Raw genomic sequence first — 14808 nt, 5'->3', positions numbered from 1 at the left:
GAAAAAAATCATCTTCCTATTTGTATATCTAGGGTATTTGTGTGTGTGTGTGTGTGTGTGTGTGATGCAGAATAACAGAGTGATTAAGAAGCAAGACTCGGGAGCAAGTCTGCTTGGCTTTGCATCTTGGTTTCTTGAGCTGTGGAATTTTGGACACATGACTTAACCTTTCATCACTTTCTTCCTCTCTAATGAATCAATGCATCTAAAACACTAAGCTTGGCTCAAAGTAAGTGCTATGTATACGTGTTTTTTTTTTAACCATTCTCCTCCCCTCAGAGATCAAAATTCAGCCAACTGAATGGTTTATTTTACCCTGAAAATTCTGCAAGACTTGAACCTAGAGGCAAGACTATGACTGAAATATAAGAATGGACTCTGAAATTAAGTATAAGTTGTTCATAGAAATGAAGAAAAAACTAAATGTATCATAAGAATAATTGAACACCTTCTGAATCCTCTTATCTGATCAGAATTGTCACACAAATGCAGGTGTATTTTCTCACATCCAGAGGTTTGTACTACATACTGAATCAGGCTTCCACATGCAAGTATGTGGTAGTCCAATCAAATCTGCCACTAGAATAGCTAGTTCTACTTTTTAAATGTTCAATGAGTCTAGTTTCCAGAGGGCAACTAGAATAAAAATACCTAAGATTTTGTTTCTACTCTATTAATGCTATCTCTATCTAAACTATTAATGATAGAAACTGAACTATACTAAGTTTAAAAAGAAGTGCATCTGCTTCTTAGTTTATTGAGGTTAGCATTTTCACACTGTATGTCATATATCACATGCAAATATCAAGGTAGATCAATGTAAGTGATCAAATGTTTGAAGAGCCACAAGCTCCCACTGTGATAAAACACTGCCAAGTCACTTTTTTCTCAACTTATCAACTTAGAGTGCCAAATTTTGCTGCTTTCCTGCATACTGCAAGAAAATTCTCTGTCTCACAAATGCTGCTTAAGATCAAGTAATCAATATTTACACTTTGGTATTTCATTTTTAAAAATCTCAATCTAACATAACATGACAGTAATGGTAGCAATAATAGTCACAATTGTTAATGTATTATAACATTTTTAAATGCTTTCTGCATGCCGACACTGTTCAAAGCACTTTGCATGTATAATATCATTTGACCCTCACTTGAACTCTGCAAGGAGTATACTATTATAATCCTCATTTTATAGATGAGAAAACTAAAGCCCAGAGAATTTTTTTATACTTGCCTAGAGACCACATAGAAAACTGTATAGCTGGAATTCAAAGCCACCAGGCAGTCGGGTACCTGGACCTGCAATATTCTATATTATAGTGTCTCCATGAAGTAGTTTCCAAATTTGATTTTGGCCACATACAGAACTGCTTTTGGGGAAGCTGTATTTTGTGTGTGTATGTGTGTGTGTGTGTGTGTGTTGGGAAGCCTGTGACTATTACCTCCTACTTGATGCGTCTCCTTTCAAACAACAGTTTGAAAACCTCTGGTCTAGTCTATCTGAACTTGTCCAGGAAGTTTCTGTTGCTAATGCTGTTTTCACAATTGTTCAGAGTTTTCAGATCTTCACCAAAAATCATGAAGATAAAACCTAAAAAAAAATGCTATTCGCAGATATTTGTACTCCTAGAGATACAATAAGACACAGTATTTAACTGTCTTGTTCTGGGGAAGGATAAGGACTTTCTCTGCTGTGCAAAGTCAGAAGATATCATTCTATTGTCTTCTTCATGTAGTTTGGTGACCACTGATATCCAACCCATAATGAGGTGGAGAACCCAGTTTTAAAGGCAGATGCCAGGGTGGAAAACAAGTGGAATCCTGACCAAACTAAAGGTTCAGAAAATAGTATGGTTTTTGAAACCCTCAGGTGTTCCTAGGCCTACCATATAGTCACACCCAGATTTTTGAGCTGATCTATTAATTTCACCTTTGAACTCTCAGGTCAACTGGATGGGCTTCATCACCATATTACAGTTCCAACATATAGAACAACTGATAAAACCTAAAATACTGCTGCAGAAAACACCATTGTATTAGATTATGCTGGTGTCAACAACTGGGGACATCAGATCAGGGTTCTGAATAGAAATCTCCATCTTCTAAGCAGTGAGGGTCCAGTGTTCTTGGGAAGTTTATCTTAATTGGGCAAGCTCATTAGGATCTCTTTGATTGAGCACAACTGTATTGAAATGTAAGAAACTAGAAGATGCACATTGGAAATAATAAAGTCCAAGTTTTAGATTTAGATCTGTGACCTCATTCAAATAGGTTAAATTCTGGCTTCAGCTTCTTTATGTGAAAATTAACAATAGATGTCAAAGATATCTGAAATAAGTATGAGCTATAATATTAAGCAACAGACCAGCCTGACATTTTTGTTTTTATAATAATCTCATACAAAAAGTTACTTTCTTCTATGCAGCAAATACAATTCCTTATAGTAAATTAGGCACTTGGGGAAACAGTTAATTCCTCCGACCATTAGGCTCATTCTCAGCTTTTCCTGGAGTAAAGAAAGGGTATGAAAGAAACAATGGAAGATTATCCATCAAATTTACTCTCTTTGACTATACCTTGAGGACTAGACATTAATTAGATTACTAATAAGTTTTATTAGGGCCTTATATGCTAATAACTTCCTACTTTATTTTTTGCAAAATGGAAGCTTCCCGAGGATAGGTTTTCCTCTGGCTTACCCAAAGGAATGAAACAGCATCGATTAAAGTTAGATATTACACTGCATTACAGTAAATGGTGAAAGAGAATTAAGAAAAAGCCTTTTAGAAATAGCTTACCTAAATATGAGTTTTTCTGTTTTGCATTTTATTTTTTAAAAGTTTTTGTAATTAGAGTAGTAAAATAACATTAAATTATTTTAGAAAGGAAATACATGTTCCTTTCTTAATTTGCAGTTGTGCTGTATGTTTCTATGACTCATTGTTATTCACTTCAGTGACATTCACAGGAAGGAAATTTCCCTAAACAGATCCTAGAGAAGCATTTTTCTCTTGAGCACTACCATTTGACCACTTTGGAAAGTATGAGGACATTTGCTAAGTACATGCACTTAGGTATTTTAAGGGTTTATTTCGTACAAAAACTGAGTAAGTTTCAGAAATGCAGTATCTTAAGTCAAATTCTGACTGGGACACTGACACTCTTGATGCCTACAAATGACCATGATATCATTTCAAATCCAAGAATAACAAAGACAAGTCATGGAATAAATAAAGCATGCTGCAACTCACATTTCACACATGAACACAATTGTATTCCCACCAAAGAGGCTCTTTTCCCTTTTATATTTCCATGTTGTCTGGGTTACAATTCACTGTCCTTAAAATATAAGTTCAGGCAGACATTCCTGTGTGTTTTGAAATGGATAGGGGCATGATAAACTGCAAATTTCTAGGCATCATACTCAGAAATGCTGATTCAGTTGTTCTTTGATAGGATTCAGGGTCTAAATTTTTCTTACGCATCCTAGGTGATTCTGAGGCAAGGAGGTCCAGGGACTACCTCAGGAGAAACACAGTTTTATTCGACAAATCCAGAATGAGCTAGAGCAGGGCTGATCCTGTTTAAACACGAAAAGTTAAAAATCCAGGTTCCAGTTAACATCTCACAGGAACCATTAGACCAGTACCAATGGACTATGCTTTGAAACTCTCATGTGAGCAAAAGGCACTGCATGCTAATTTTTTTCAATTTTAAATAAAAATCAGCTGGGTATTGAATAATTTATGGCCTCCTACAAAGCTGAATTTGAAAACATCAAGCTGGCAGCCTGTGCCATTCCAACCCACACATGGACAGCTGCCATGCACGCATATCCGTTACTTTTTTGGAGATTATCTCCACATGCTGTATTATCTGGCTTTCCACATTAGCACGTAACATGAAACACAATATCACAGAGGCCACAACACAATTAAAGACAAAGATGAGGCATCCATAGCTTGCTGGTATGGAAACCTGAAGGGAATAAGGTATTTTCTTCTACTTATGGAAGCCTATTTGGGCTAGAAATAAAGATAAATCTGATAGTTATTGACTTAGTAGAGGTCCCTTCAGAAATACTCAACTTTCCAATTAAGATTGTAATCGATAATGAAACTTAAGAAATATCATAAAAATGGTTATATTTTACAAGTCAACTGGATGAGAATGTTGAAAGTGTAAGATTCCTTTGAGAGGAATTTAATTACCTTACAAGGAGACAGTATATGAGCATTTCTCAAACTGGGACTTTACATATCAGGTTTTGAATTTTCAATGTATTTCCACTGAGCAAAATGAAAAATATTCAATTGTAAGAATTTTTATCCTGAATTTCGTATGCCTCCTTCCCCCAAATGATCCAAATATTTTTTGGTCCTTGTAGTTCTGGCTCACCAATAGAATAGACACTAAATTTATGCAGTAATAGACCAAAACTAAAACAAAAAACAAATCTTCAAAGATGTTATCTGATAGCCCAAATCTGAGTAATATTTTTTCTAATGATAAGTCCTTTTCATTGATGAATTTTTTCACCCATTAATTCTTATTCCCTTCAGGTTTTGCTAATGTGGATTGTAGCATTTCACACTTTATTGCTTAAAAGAAACCCTACACGCACCTCCTGTGTGTTCTGGTTCCCAGGTGCCTTCACCAGGTGGGGGCTGCTGTAATGAGAAAACTTTGCTCTCTGGTGGCCTCAAGGTAGATACTAGTCTGTGGAATTTGTGAATTCTGTCTCTGACAAGAATAGCATTACCCCTCTCATGTTCTGCACCCTCTTTGGCATCAGACCAACCAAGATCCTTTTTTTGGACTACATTTGCAATCTCAGCTACCAGGTCTGACTCTGATTCTGCCTTTTCTGTAGGATTATATTTGTGCACATGAACAACATCTTCCCTTTCTCCTAGCAGCTTGGAAAGTAGTGAATAGAAATCACCTGTGGAAAAAAGAGAAGAGATAAGGGCGTGGAGGGTAGATAAAATTGCAAAATTTACAAAATTTGGTGCTTTAAAAAGTATCTACTCATTTCTCATAATAAGAGAGAAGTTTGCACTCAGACTTTTAAGCATAGGAGGAAAAAAAAGAGAAAAGTTCCTAGACCAGTGAAATACTTTATTTCACATATCATCTATTTCTTTATGTATAACATCTATTGACAAATTAGTAGAAAAAAATAATGCTTATGTAATTGCATGGCACATTTCAATAAATGGTTTCATCAGATTTCTAAAATAAAATATCATCAATAGCTACATTAGATAACAGCTATCTGCACAAGAAACTCTTTGCAGTTGTCTTTAAAAACCTATTAAAGTGTAAGCCACAAGAAATGAAATATACATTTCTTGAGCAGGAAATATACATTTCCTGTAAAACACAAGTAAATACGTATCCATTTGACAACTGGGAAACCTAAATTTTATTATTATTTTGTTAGCAGTGCTACTGTAAGCTCTAGTTGTTTCTCTTAAACAAAAAATGAGCAAGTGAGAAAAATAATTTTTTGAGCAAAGGATACTTTTAAATCAGCTTCAAACAAAGGAAAAGATTTTAATAAACTGATATCATTAGGGTGATTCATCACTAAAATGCATTCTATGCCTTCCTGTATTAAGGAGTAAACTTGGGTATGGGACTCCAATTCCATGAAAGCAAATTATTTGTAAAATATTATCACATATACAAAATATGACCACAGAAATTTCATGAAGTATTTTAACCCTCATCATTTCCATGATGACTTCAAATCCATTTATATCAACTGTGTGAATGGTAAACATATTCTCAATGAAAACACAAATCTGCTCTCCTACACCAAACCCAAGGGCAACCACCAGTTCTTCCTTTTCCTCATCCTATACTAGGTGCTGCTAATGATGAAATTACTTACGACTATGGAGTCCTGTTGCTTATGTTTTAATTACATTTGCAGCACAATTAGAAAACATTTATAAAATCTCTTTTCATGACCATTAGGAAATGAAAATGATAACTGGTTTAGCCATGATGTATTTCACTGAAGAATATATTATTAAGAAAGTGGTGCAAGGGGAGATGAAGTCTTTCCAAAATGATGCTAAGAGATTCTGTCATGTTTACAAATAGTCTTGGTTTAATGTTTCAAAGTAGGTTTTCAATTCTTGCCAGTGAAATCAGCTTATCCCAGGTGAAATCTTCAATCAGAAAATAATTACCAAGTAATAGGGCCAACCTCAGTAAAATAAACAAAGCAAATTGTAAGTCAACCAAATCTGTTAGGGCACAGTGGCATTCTGCCTCACAGAAGAAAAATTAATACAGTACATTACTGCTAAATTCTCATGTACCACACATTAAATATAAATAGTTTCATGTGCTTGTACAATGAAACGTCTTATTTAGAAAATAAAATACGAGAGTATTTCGGGGAGAGATAAGCCATTATTTAAAAACTTGAGGCTGGGAGTGGAGGCTTACATTTGTAATCCCAGCACTTTGGGAGGCCCAGGCAGGAGGATCGCTTGAGCCCAGGAGCTGGAGACCAGCCTGGGCAACAGAGTGAGACCCCATCTCTTTAAGAAATAAAAAAATTAGCTGGGTGTGGTGGCATTCAATTATAGTCCTCACCACTTGGGAGGCTAAAGTGGGAGGACTGCTTGAGCTCAGGAGTTCAAGGCTGCAGTGAGCTATGATCACGCCACTGTACTCCAGCTTGAGTGACAGAGACAGGCCTCATCTCAAAAAAAATTAAAATTAAATAAAAACTTGAATCCATATGTTTAAGCTATTATTGTTATTGAGACAGGGTCTCTCTCTTTCGCTCAGGCTGGAGTACAGTGGCACAATCTTGGCTCACTGCAACCTCTGTGTTTAGGGTAGTCTTGATGCAGGAAGACAGGTTCAGAACCATGCATAGTCATTCAGGTTTGTAAGAGGAAATCTAAAAGCTGTGATAAAATACCAAAGGTAGAGCACTCCAGCTCATGTGAATTTATCATTTAAAATTGTTATTGGGTTAGGAAAGCAAAAATTGTTAAAATAATGTAACAGGCTTGGCTGCACACAGTTGCACAGGCCTTGCCAGAATGAAGTTTCAGAGCAGAATCTGTACAAACATCTCGTTACATGAGAGAGAGACCACTAGATGGCTATCTCTTACATTCCTATGTGCAAACCAGAAAGAGTTTTTTCCTCTTCTAGTGTACTGGATATAATATGGAATCCTGAAATCTTAACCAATTTTCTTAGTCACATTAAGATGTTTATTTAGAGAATACATCTAATGAATATAACAGATGGAGTAGAACATAAATAAAGCAAGTTGGTGGTCCTGACCCCTGTGTCATCTCTCAACGCTTCCTTTTTCTTTTCAGTTTATGTTCCACTTATATTGGCTTTTCATTTCCTTGAATATCAACTCTAAGAAGATGTTGTTTCTTCTGCCTGGACCACTCCCTCCCCACTAACAAACTAGCTCCTCAACTTTCAGATCTTAGGTGTCACATCAAAAAAGCCTTCCTTGACAATTCAACTCAGGGGTCTCTGCTGGGTGCACCTATAGCACCCTGGTCTTTCCCTGTATGGCAACTCCTCAATTCAAATACACATCAAACCCTATTTCTGTGCCTCTAAGAAATTCTACTTTGTGCCTTTAAGTAAATTCTACTTAACTTAATAAAGATAGTGACAATAATCTTTAGAAATTACTCTGTAGATTTAAAGAAGACAGTTAATATTAAAATACCCAGTCCAGTACATATCATAAAGTACGTGTCACTAAATTATAGCTATTATAATTACTAACTGAAAAAACAAACTAATTGCAACATGCATCTGCTTCAACCTGTGGTTTACATAATATTTTAAAAATCAGCTCCTTTTTCCTAGTCCAGCATTTGGATTTTTGTAATAGAAAACAAAAAGCCCTTTTAGGGCTGGGCACGGTGGCTCATGCCTGTAATCCCAGCACTTTGGGAGGCCAAGGCAGGCGGATTACTTGAGGTCAGGAGTTTGAGAACAGCCTGGCCTACATGGTGAAACCCCATCTCTACTAAAAATACAAAAATTAGCCAGGTGTGGTGGTGGGCACCTGTAATCCCAGCTACTTAGGAGGCAGAGGCACAAGAATTGCTTGAACCCCAGAGGCAGAGTTTGCAGTGAGCTGATATCGTGCCACTGCACTCCAGCCTGGGAGACAGAGCGAGACTCAGTCTCAAAAAATAAATAAATAAATAAAATTTTAAAAAAGCCCTTTTAGGTTTCTAGCCCTCTATTTTCTTAATAAGTTACTGTGGCTACTACAGCTAATTGGTTTCTGGCTTTGCCAAAGGAGGCTGTATCTGTACCTTCTCCATCTCTTTTAGCATATCTTTGGAAAAAGAACTCTCTCTACTCCACTGTTCTGAATGCCATTCCTCCAGAATTCCCTAAAGCCTCTCCTGTCTTCTCTCTTTTCTTTTTTATTAATAAATACAACTTCTTTACCTCATATCTGACTCACAGGCTATACATACGCTCACTTAGGGCTTGAGCTGTTGTGGAGGTGGGGAGAGACTCTCCTCTGACACAACATATCCTTCAGGCTTTTCCATCTTCTCTCTTCCTTTACAAGCTCCAACACTGTCCAAAAGAATTTTCTGTAATAATGGATGTAATCTGTCTGCACTGTCCAACCTAATAGCTGCTAGACAGAAACATGGGGCTGAGTACTTTGTAAATGGCTAGTGCACCTGAGAAACTTAATTTTTAATTTTTTACTTTGAATTAATTTATATTCAAAACATAAATATCTTCACCTAGTGTTTACCATACTGGATGGTGCAGGGCTACTTGCTGATTCATTCTTCCTTACATCCTTTTCCCTCCCTAAATTAGACGCATTTCTTTCCACTTCCTATTTCACCATTGTATGACTTCTTCAAGAGGTAAGGGATCCTAATTGCCAATGCTAATAGACTCTTTATTTTGATCTACTGGGAGGCTGTAGCCCTGTTGAAAGTTCCCTTCAGAACCTCTCTCCTTATAATGTTGTTCTTTACAGGTCTTCTCCACCTATCATCTGTGCTTCGTCTTTTTACTGTCCATCATGTAAAAAAGGCTGGTGTTTTGGGAAGTCTGTCCCTGAAACATTTTTCCCCTGGCTAAAGCCTCTTCCTACTAAGTGATCTCAGTCACTTACAAAACTTAAGCTACCACCTCTAGGCACACGACTACCAAGCCTGGAGCTCTCCTAACACCAAACTGGTGTTACAAAACTGTCTTCTGGAAAATCCCACTTGGATGTCTATCTGTCTCATTTGAACTTAAAAAGTCTAAAATGGAGCTCTTAATCTTCTCACCATATTTTAACCTTTTAATAGTATCTCTCTTAGTGATGACACTTTTTTGAGTAAATCAACTCAGAAAACTGTATTCTTCTCTCTCTAACCAGTGAATCACAAGGTCCAACCTAGGCTGATTTGCAACATCAACTTTTCCCTCCTTACCACCAGTACTCATTTGGGAATCTTATCCTTTGATTGTCATAGTAAAAGACTCTTCTCCTTCTTCAGAAAGGACCCCCATCTCTGCTCTGGATGACAAAATCTGTCTAGGATGGTATTAAAAGTGGCTCTACCTCTACGGAACTGATGTGTGATTGATGACACCCTACCCACCTTGGACACTCCTGGGTTATATCCCCATAGCTACCTTTTCCGCAGCTCTGTTCAGCTATATATTTCTGAGTGGTGTTTTCTTTTCTTTTTTTTTCCCACTGGACTAACTTTGATTTTGATTTGTGGCATTTTTTATTATACTTTTAAGTTCTGGGATACATGTGCAGAATGTGCAGGTTTGTTACATAGGTATCCACATGCCATGGTGGTTTGCTGCACCCATCAACCCGTCATCTACATTAGGTATTTCTCCTAATGCTATCCCTCCCCTAGCCCCCTACCCCCCGACAGGCACTGGTGTGTGATGTTCCCCTCCCTGTTCCCAAGTGTTCTCATTGTTCACCTCCCACTTATGAGTGAGAAAATGCAGTGTTTGGTTTTCTGTTCCTGTGTTAGTTTGCTGAGAATTATATTTCCAGCTTCATCCATGTCCCTGCAAAGGACATGCACTCATCCTTTTTTATGGCTGCATAGTATTCCATGGTGTATATGTGCCCCATTTTCTTTATCCAGTGTATCATTGATGAGCATTTGGGTTGGTTCCAAGTCTTCGCTATTGGGAATAGTGCTGCAATAAACGTATGTGTGCATGTGTCTTTACAGTAGAATGATTTAAAATCCTTGGGTATATTCTGGGTGGTATTTTCTATTTCTATTCTGGGACTCCCTGCTAAGGTGACCATATAATTTGCTTCTCAAACTAGAATACTTTTTAAAAGGAAAGGGGTGTTAATAATATTTATACTAGGCATAAACTGGGACAGTCCTAGAAAAATGGAGATGTTTGCTGCTTACCAATTGTTGACAGAGTTAACATATTCAGAACAATATGAACTATAGAAAATAATAACAATGGCAGCTAAAATTTCTTGAGAGCTTAGCATGATCCATTCACTTTGCTGAATGCTTTATACTGTTTAATACATTTAATCTCTATTAAATAATTATTGTCCTCATTTTATATGAGGAAACAAAAGGTACAGTACTAACCTGCACAGCTGGTAGGAAATTGAACTGGGATTTGAAGGAGACGGTCTGAATGACAGTTGCCCTTCAAACTGCTCACTAGACTGGATTCAGGTTTCCCTGTCTTTTCTGTACTGGCCATTAAACTTTTTCCTATACATTCATCTCAAACTTGTCAATCTTACTATAAAAAACTTAATTATTGTTTTTCTTTTTAAATTAACCATCTTCTGAGCTCAAGTGCTAGGTTTACTCTTTAACTGGGTTTCTCTTTGTCATATCCTGGTCTATCTTGTCCATATCGTAACACAAGAAACGTGCAAACTGTTCAATACATACACACCATAGCAATTTTCACAAAACTAGCTTAAAAAATGACTAGTTTTTGGCTGGGCACCATGGCTCATGCCTGTAATCCCAGCACTTTGGGAAGCCAAGACAGGCCTATCACTTGAGGTCAGGAGTTCGAGACCAGCCTGGCCAACAAGGTGAAACCCCATCTCTACCAAAAATACAAAAATTAGCCGGGGGTGGTGGCGGGCACCTGTAATCCCAGCTACTCAGGAGGCTGAGACAGGAGAATTGCTTGAATCTGGGAGGTGGAGGTTGCAGTGAGCTGAGATAGTGCCACTGCACTCCAGCCTGGGCGACAGTGCAAGACTCCATCTCAAAAAAAAAAAAAAAAAAAAAAAAAAAGACTAGTTTCCTTTGACTTGAAAAAATGTACCTTACATGTATGACCAAATTCTTTAAGATGTTCTAAAAATACTTTCTGTATATTTAAATTATCTCTGGGAAGGGAGAAATTAGAAGATACAAATGTAGTTTTATATAAAAAAGTCCCTCTCATTTCTTATTTCTTGTCATAGTTCCAGAGATTAGTACTTTCCCTATCCTAGCAAATACTCAATAAGCAATTATGGGATGAATAATAATTTGTTAAAAATGTCAACCCTTGCATCTGCATTAGTAGAGATAAAAATATTTCCTTGATGATTTTAGGCTGCAGTAATTTCCCATTTTTAAATTTTCTTCCCTCAACTTTTGATTCTTATAAAATACCCAAATGCTCTAGATCTTTTAAGTAATTCAATTGCGTGAGTTTGGTATATGGAAAACACAACTATAGTAGCAGCTAATGTGTTGAGAAAAGGAATGCAGCATAGTACATGGGAATCTAATAACACCACCAATTAAACTTAAAGTTCGTAAGTTGTGTGCTTGCATTAACTGCTTTGTGGATCAGTGGACATTTTTCTATTATCAGGGACCACTCATTATTCCCTGCTCCCAGCATGGAAATTTCTCTGATTTACTTTCAGGAATATGATGAGAAAAACTAAAATAGATGAAATATACATTGAAAAATTGTCCTATGAAGGTTTTATTTATTTATTTATTTATTTATTTATTTTTATTATTATTATACTTTAGGTTTTATGGTACATGTGCGCAATGTGCAGGTTAGTTACAAGATAACGAGTTAGTGGGTGCAGCACACCAGCATGGCACATGTATACATATGAAGGTTTTTTTAAAAAATGCTTTAAGATTACTGGATAGAAAAAAATAACTATCTAATTTTTTAGAAATTGTAAAATCTTAATGTGGCAGGTGCTATTATTTTTTAAAAATGATCAAGTACCTCTCAGAACTTTCCAGAATATAAATTCCCATTTCCCACACACATTACTAGTTCTTCATTACCTAAAAAAACCCAGCTCTTGTTACTGCTTATTGCTGTGATTTCTATAATATAAGGAGAGTAAATAGGATGTTCAGCAGCAGTTTAACCACTGACAAAATATGCCAAGTAACCAAGTTAACATGATTAGAGCCATGGAACATAACTGATTAATGAGAGGGATATGAGGAGTGGAAAAATAAAAGCATCTCTTTTTAGAATTTAATAATTTGTTTTATGACCTAGTCTTAACTGATTTTCCCTTCGGGTTAAAGTCAATTTGGTTTATTGATTGTTTACTTATTACTATCCCACAACGTTTATTCTCTAGCCTTAGATAAATAAAACACATGACCACGGTGACCAGCTCAAGGATCACAAATGAAGTGAACTTTATTATTTCTTCCCCTTATAGGGCTCATTTGATTGAAAAACAATCAGAAATCAACTTTTTTTCCTTTTTAAGAAAATGAGACAAATATAAAAAAGGAGAAGATAGAAGACGATGGTTTTCATAACTACCATGCACACATATCTATATTGGAAAGCCTAACTGTGTGATAAATGATCATTCACATCTGCCTATTGCGTTATTAGGAAACCGATTCAAAACAGCATTCAGTCAGCTTCCCAGAGCCTTGGGGGGTATTTAGAATTGTGTTTGATAGATGAGTTCAATAAATAAAGACTTGTGAAGTGCTCATAAATCATAAGAAACCAATAAATTTTTAGTGAATAGGCATACAAACAAAATCTGTATCTTCTTTAAAACAGCAAAGTGGCCTAGAGAGTGCTTGGAATTAGTTAAGAAGATGTTACTAAAATTATTTGTGTTTTATTAGAGGATCAAAGGAATGCCCTATTTTGAACAAATCAATGAAATATAAATTTTAGCTACCATGCCCAGCCTTTATTTAACTCTTCCCATAAACTGTTTACAACTGTAACTTTGCAGGCTTTGACAGTAGACTATTGTGTTTTTAACTGGCAACCTTGTTCCCTTGATTCTGCTTATTTGATAAAACATGCCAATGGTGATTCATTTTTGTTAGCATAAAACCACTGTGAAATTACTGTTTCACAGAAGGTGTCCGAAGACCTTTAACTATCTGGGGTCATGGAGTATTTTCCCTTAATAAATTATATTTTTGTCATGTTCTCTCTGACTTGGGAATACAGTAGCTTATGCTGACCTTTGAGTAGAAAGATTGATTATATGAGGGCACAAAGACTACAATGAGGAGATCTTGGAGCAAACTGAATAAAACATGTTAAAGGCTGTTTCTGCAGCCAAATAAATGTTGTCTAGAGCATAATACATAATAACAAGGATACACTGTTATTATAGATTTTGATTTTCAATTCTGCCTGGAATTTAAGACACTGAATCTTCCCAATACAACAGACATAAGTTTCAACACTACATCTAGACTTTGAATATTAAAGAAGTTAGACACTCAAATTCAGAACTCCTAAATGTAATTGTGTAGATTTTTGCTTCCATCTAGTAAGCTTCTTAGTTTCAAGCCCATATTCTTGGCTTAAACAATGGTTATAGAAAGTTCAGGATGTTTATAGGTTTGGTATAGTGAACATATATAAGAAATTATAATGCATAAGAAATAAAGAGAACTTACAAAATGTTAGTTTTCTAAAAGTTCCAACCTTAATATATGTGAGGAGTGTGTGTGTGTGTGTGTGTGTGTGTGTGTGTGTGTGTGTGTGTCTGCTTTGGAAGACATCAGTGTGAACTTCCTCATTCTATATAGTCTCCTAGGATTCATTTCCTCCATGCAGAATCACTGCCTAATTGAGTCTATTGTATAGTTTATTACACTTATTACATATATAGGTAATTATTCACTCACAATGTCTTTGAAGGACGGTGACATTTTAGTTTGTTTTAAATATCCATTTGTGTTTTTCTCCCCGTAGGCAGACATAATCAACTCATTTGCAGATAAACTCACTTATATGCAAATGGGTTATTTTCAAATTGATATAGGCAGGAATATGCACGTATTATGCAGCCATTAAAAATCACTCTTGCCAATAATTTTTACCATTGGAGAAAATATTCAAGGTATATTTTTAAAAAAGGGTTATGAAACTGTGTATACATTATAACTAAAATAATGTGCATTACATATGCATATATTTAATATGTAAATATATGCATAATATATATTTCACATACATATATGTACTCATATTTCTGGGGACTATGGATGATTTCTATTTGTATATTTATACTTTACATAATTTCCTTATCTTTTATAATGATTATGATTTTAAAAAATCAGTCAAAATAAGCATTATTTTTAAAGAAATCCCTACAGATTTAATTAAAGCCTCATTAAAATGTTTCCTATCGTTGCATGATCCAGGACAACATGATAAGTAAAACTGTCATATAATGATGCTTTTGTGGTATCTCTGTAATTACATCTTTTGAGACAGAATCTGAGGTACACTTGCTTTACACCAGATTTTGTTCTACAGAGAGCAGATG

At 35.8% G+C, this 14808-nt stretch overlaps 1 protein-coding gene across 18 annotated transcripts in view; it reads right to left on the bottom strand.

Moving 5' to 3' along the window:
• The window catches only part of PAM (peptidylglycine alpha-amidating monooxygenase), a 165096-nt gene that overhangs the window by 50582 nt on the left and 99706 nt on the right, over nucleotides 1-14808 (bottom strand). For 9 of the 18 annotated variants that reach the window (XM_009240934.4, XM_002815767.6, XM_054555761.2 and 6 more), the window contains exon 14: nucleotides 4627-4947. The exons of the other annotated variants lie outside the window; for them this stretch is intronic. In XM_009240934.4, the coding sequence (XP_009239209.3) occupies nucleotides 4627-4947 (321 nt within the window). The remainder of the gene's footprint in view (nucleotides 1-4626; nucleotides 4948-14808) is intronic. 18 annotated transcript variants of the gene reach the window in all.

Source organism: Pongo abelii, chromosome 4 (assembly GCF_028885655.2).
Source record: "Pongo abelii isolate AG06213 chromosome 4, NHGRI_mPonAbe1-v2.0_pri, whole genome shotgun sequence".
In the NCBI taxonomy this organism is placed as follows: Eukaryota; Metazoa; Chordata; class Mammalia; order Primates; family Hominidae; genus Pongo; species Pongo abelii.
The sequence above is the reverse complement of the archived record's forward strand: the minus strand, read 5'-3'. Positions and strand labels throughout refer to the sequence as shown.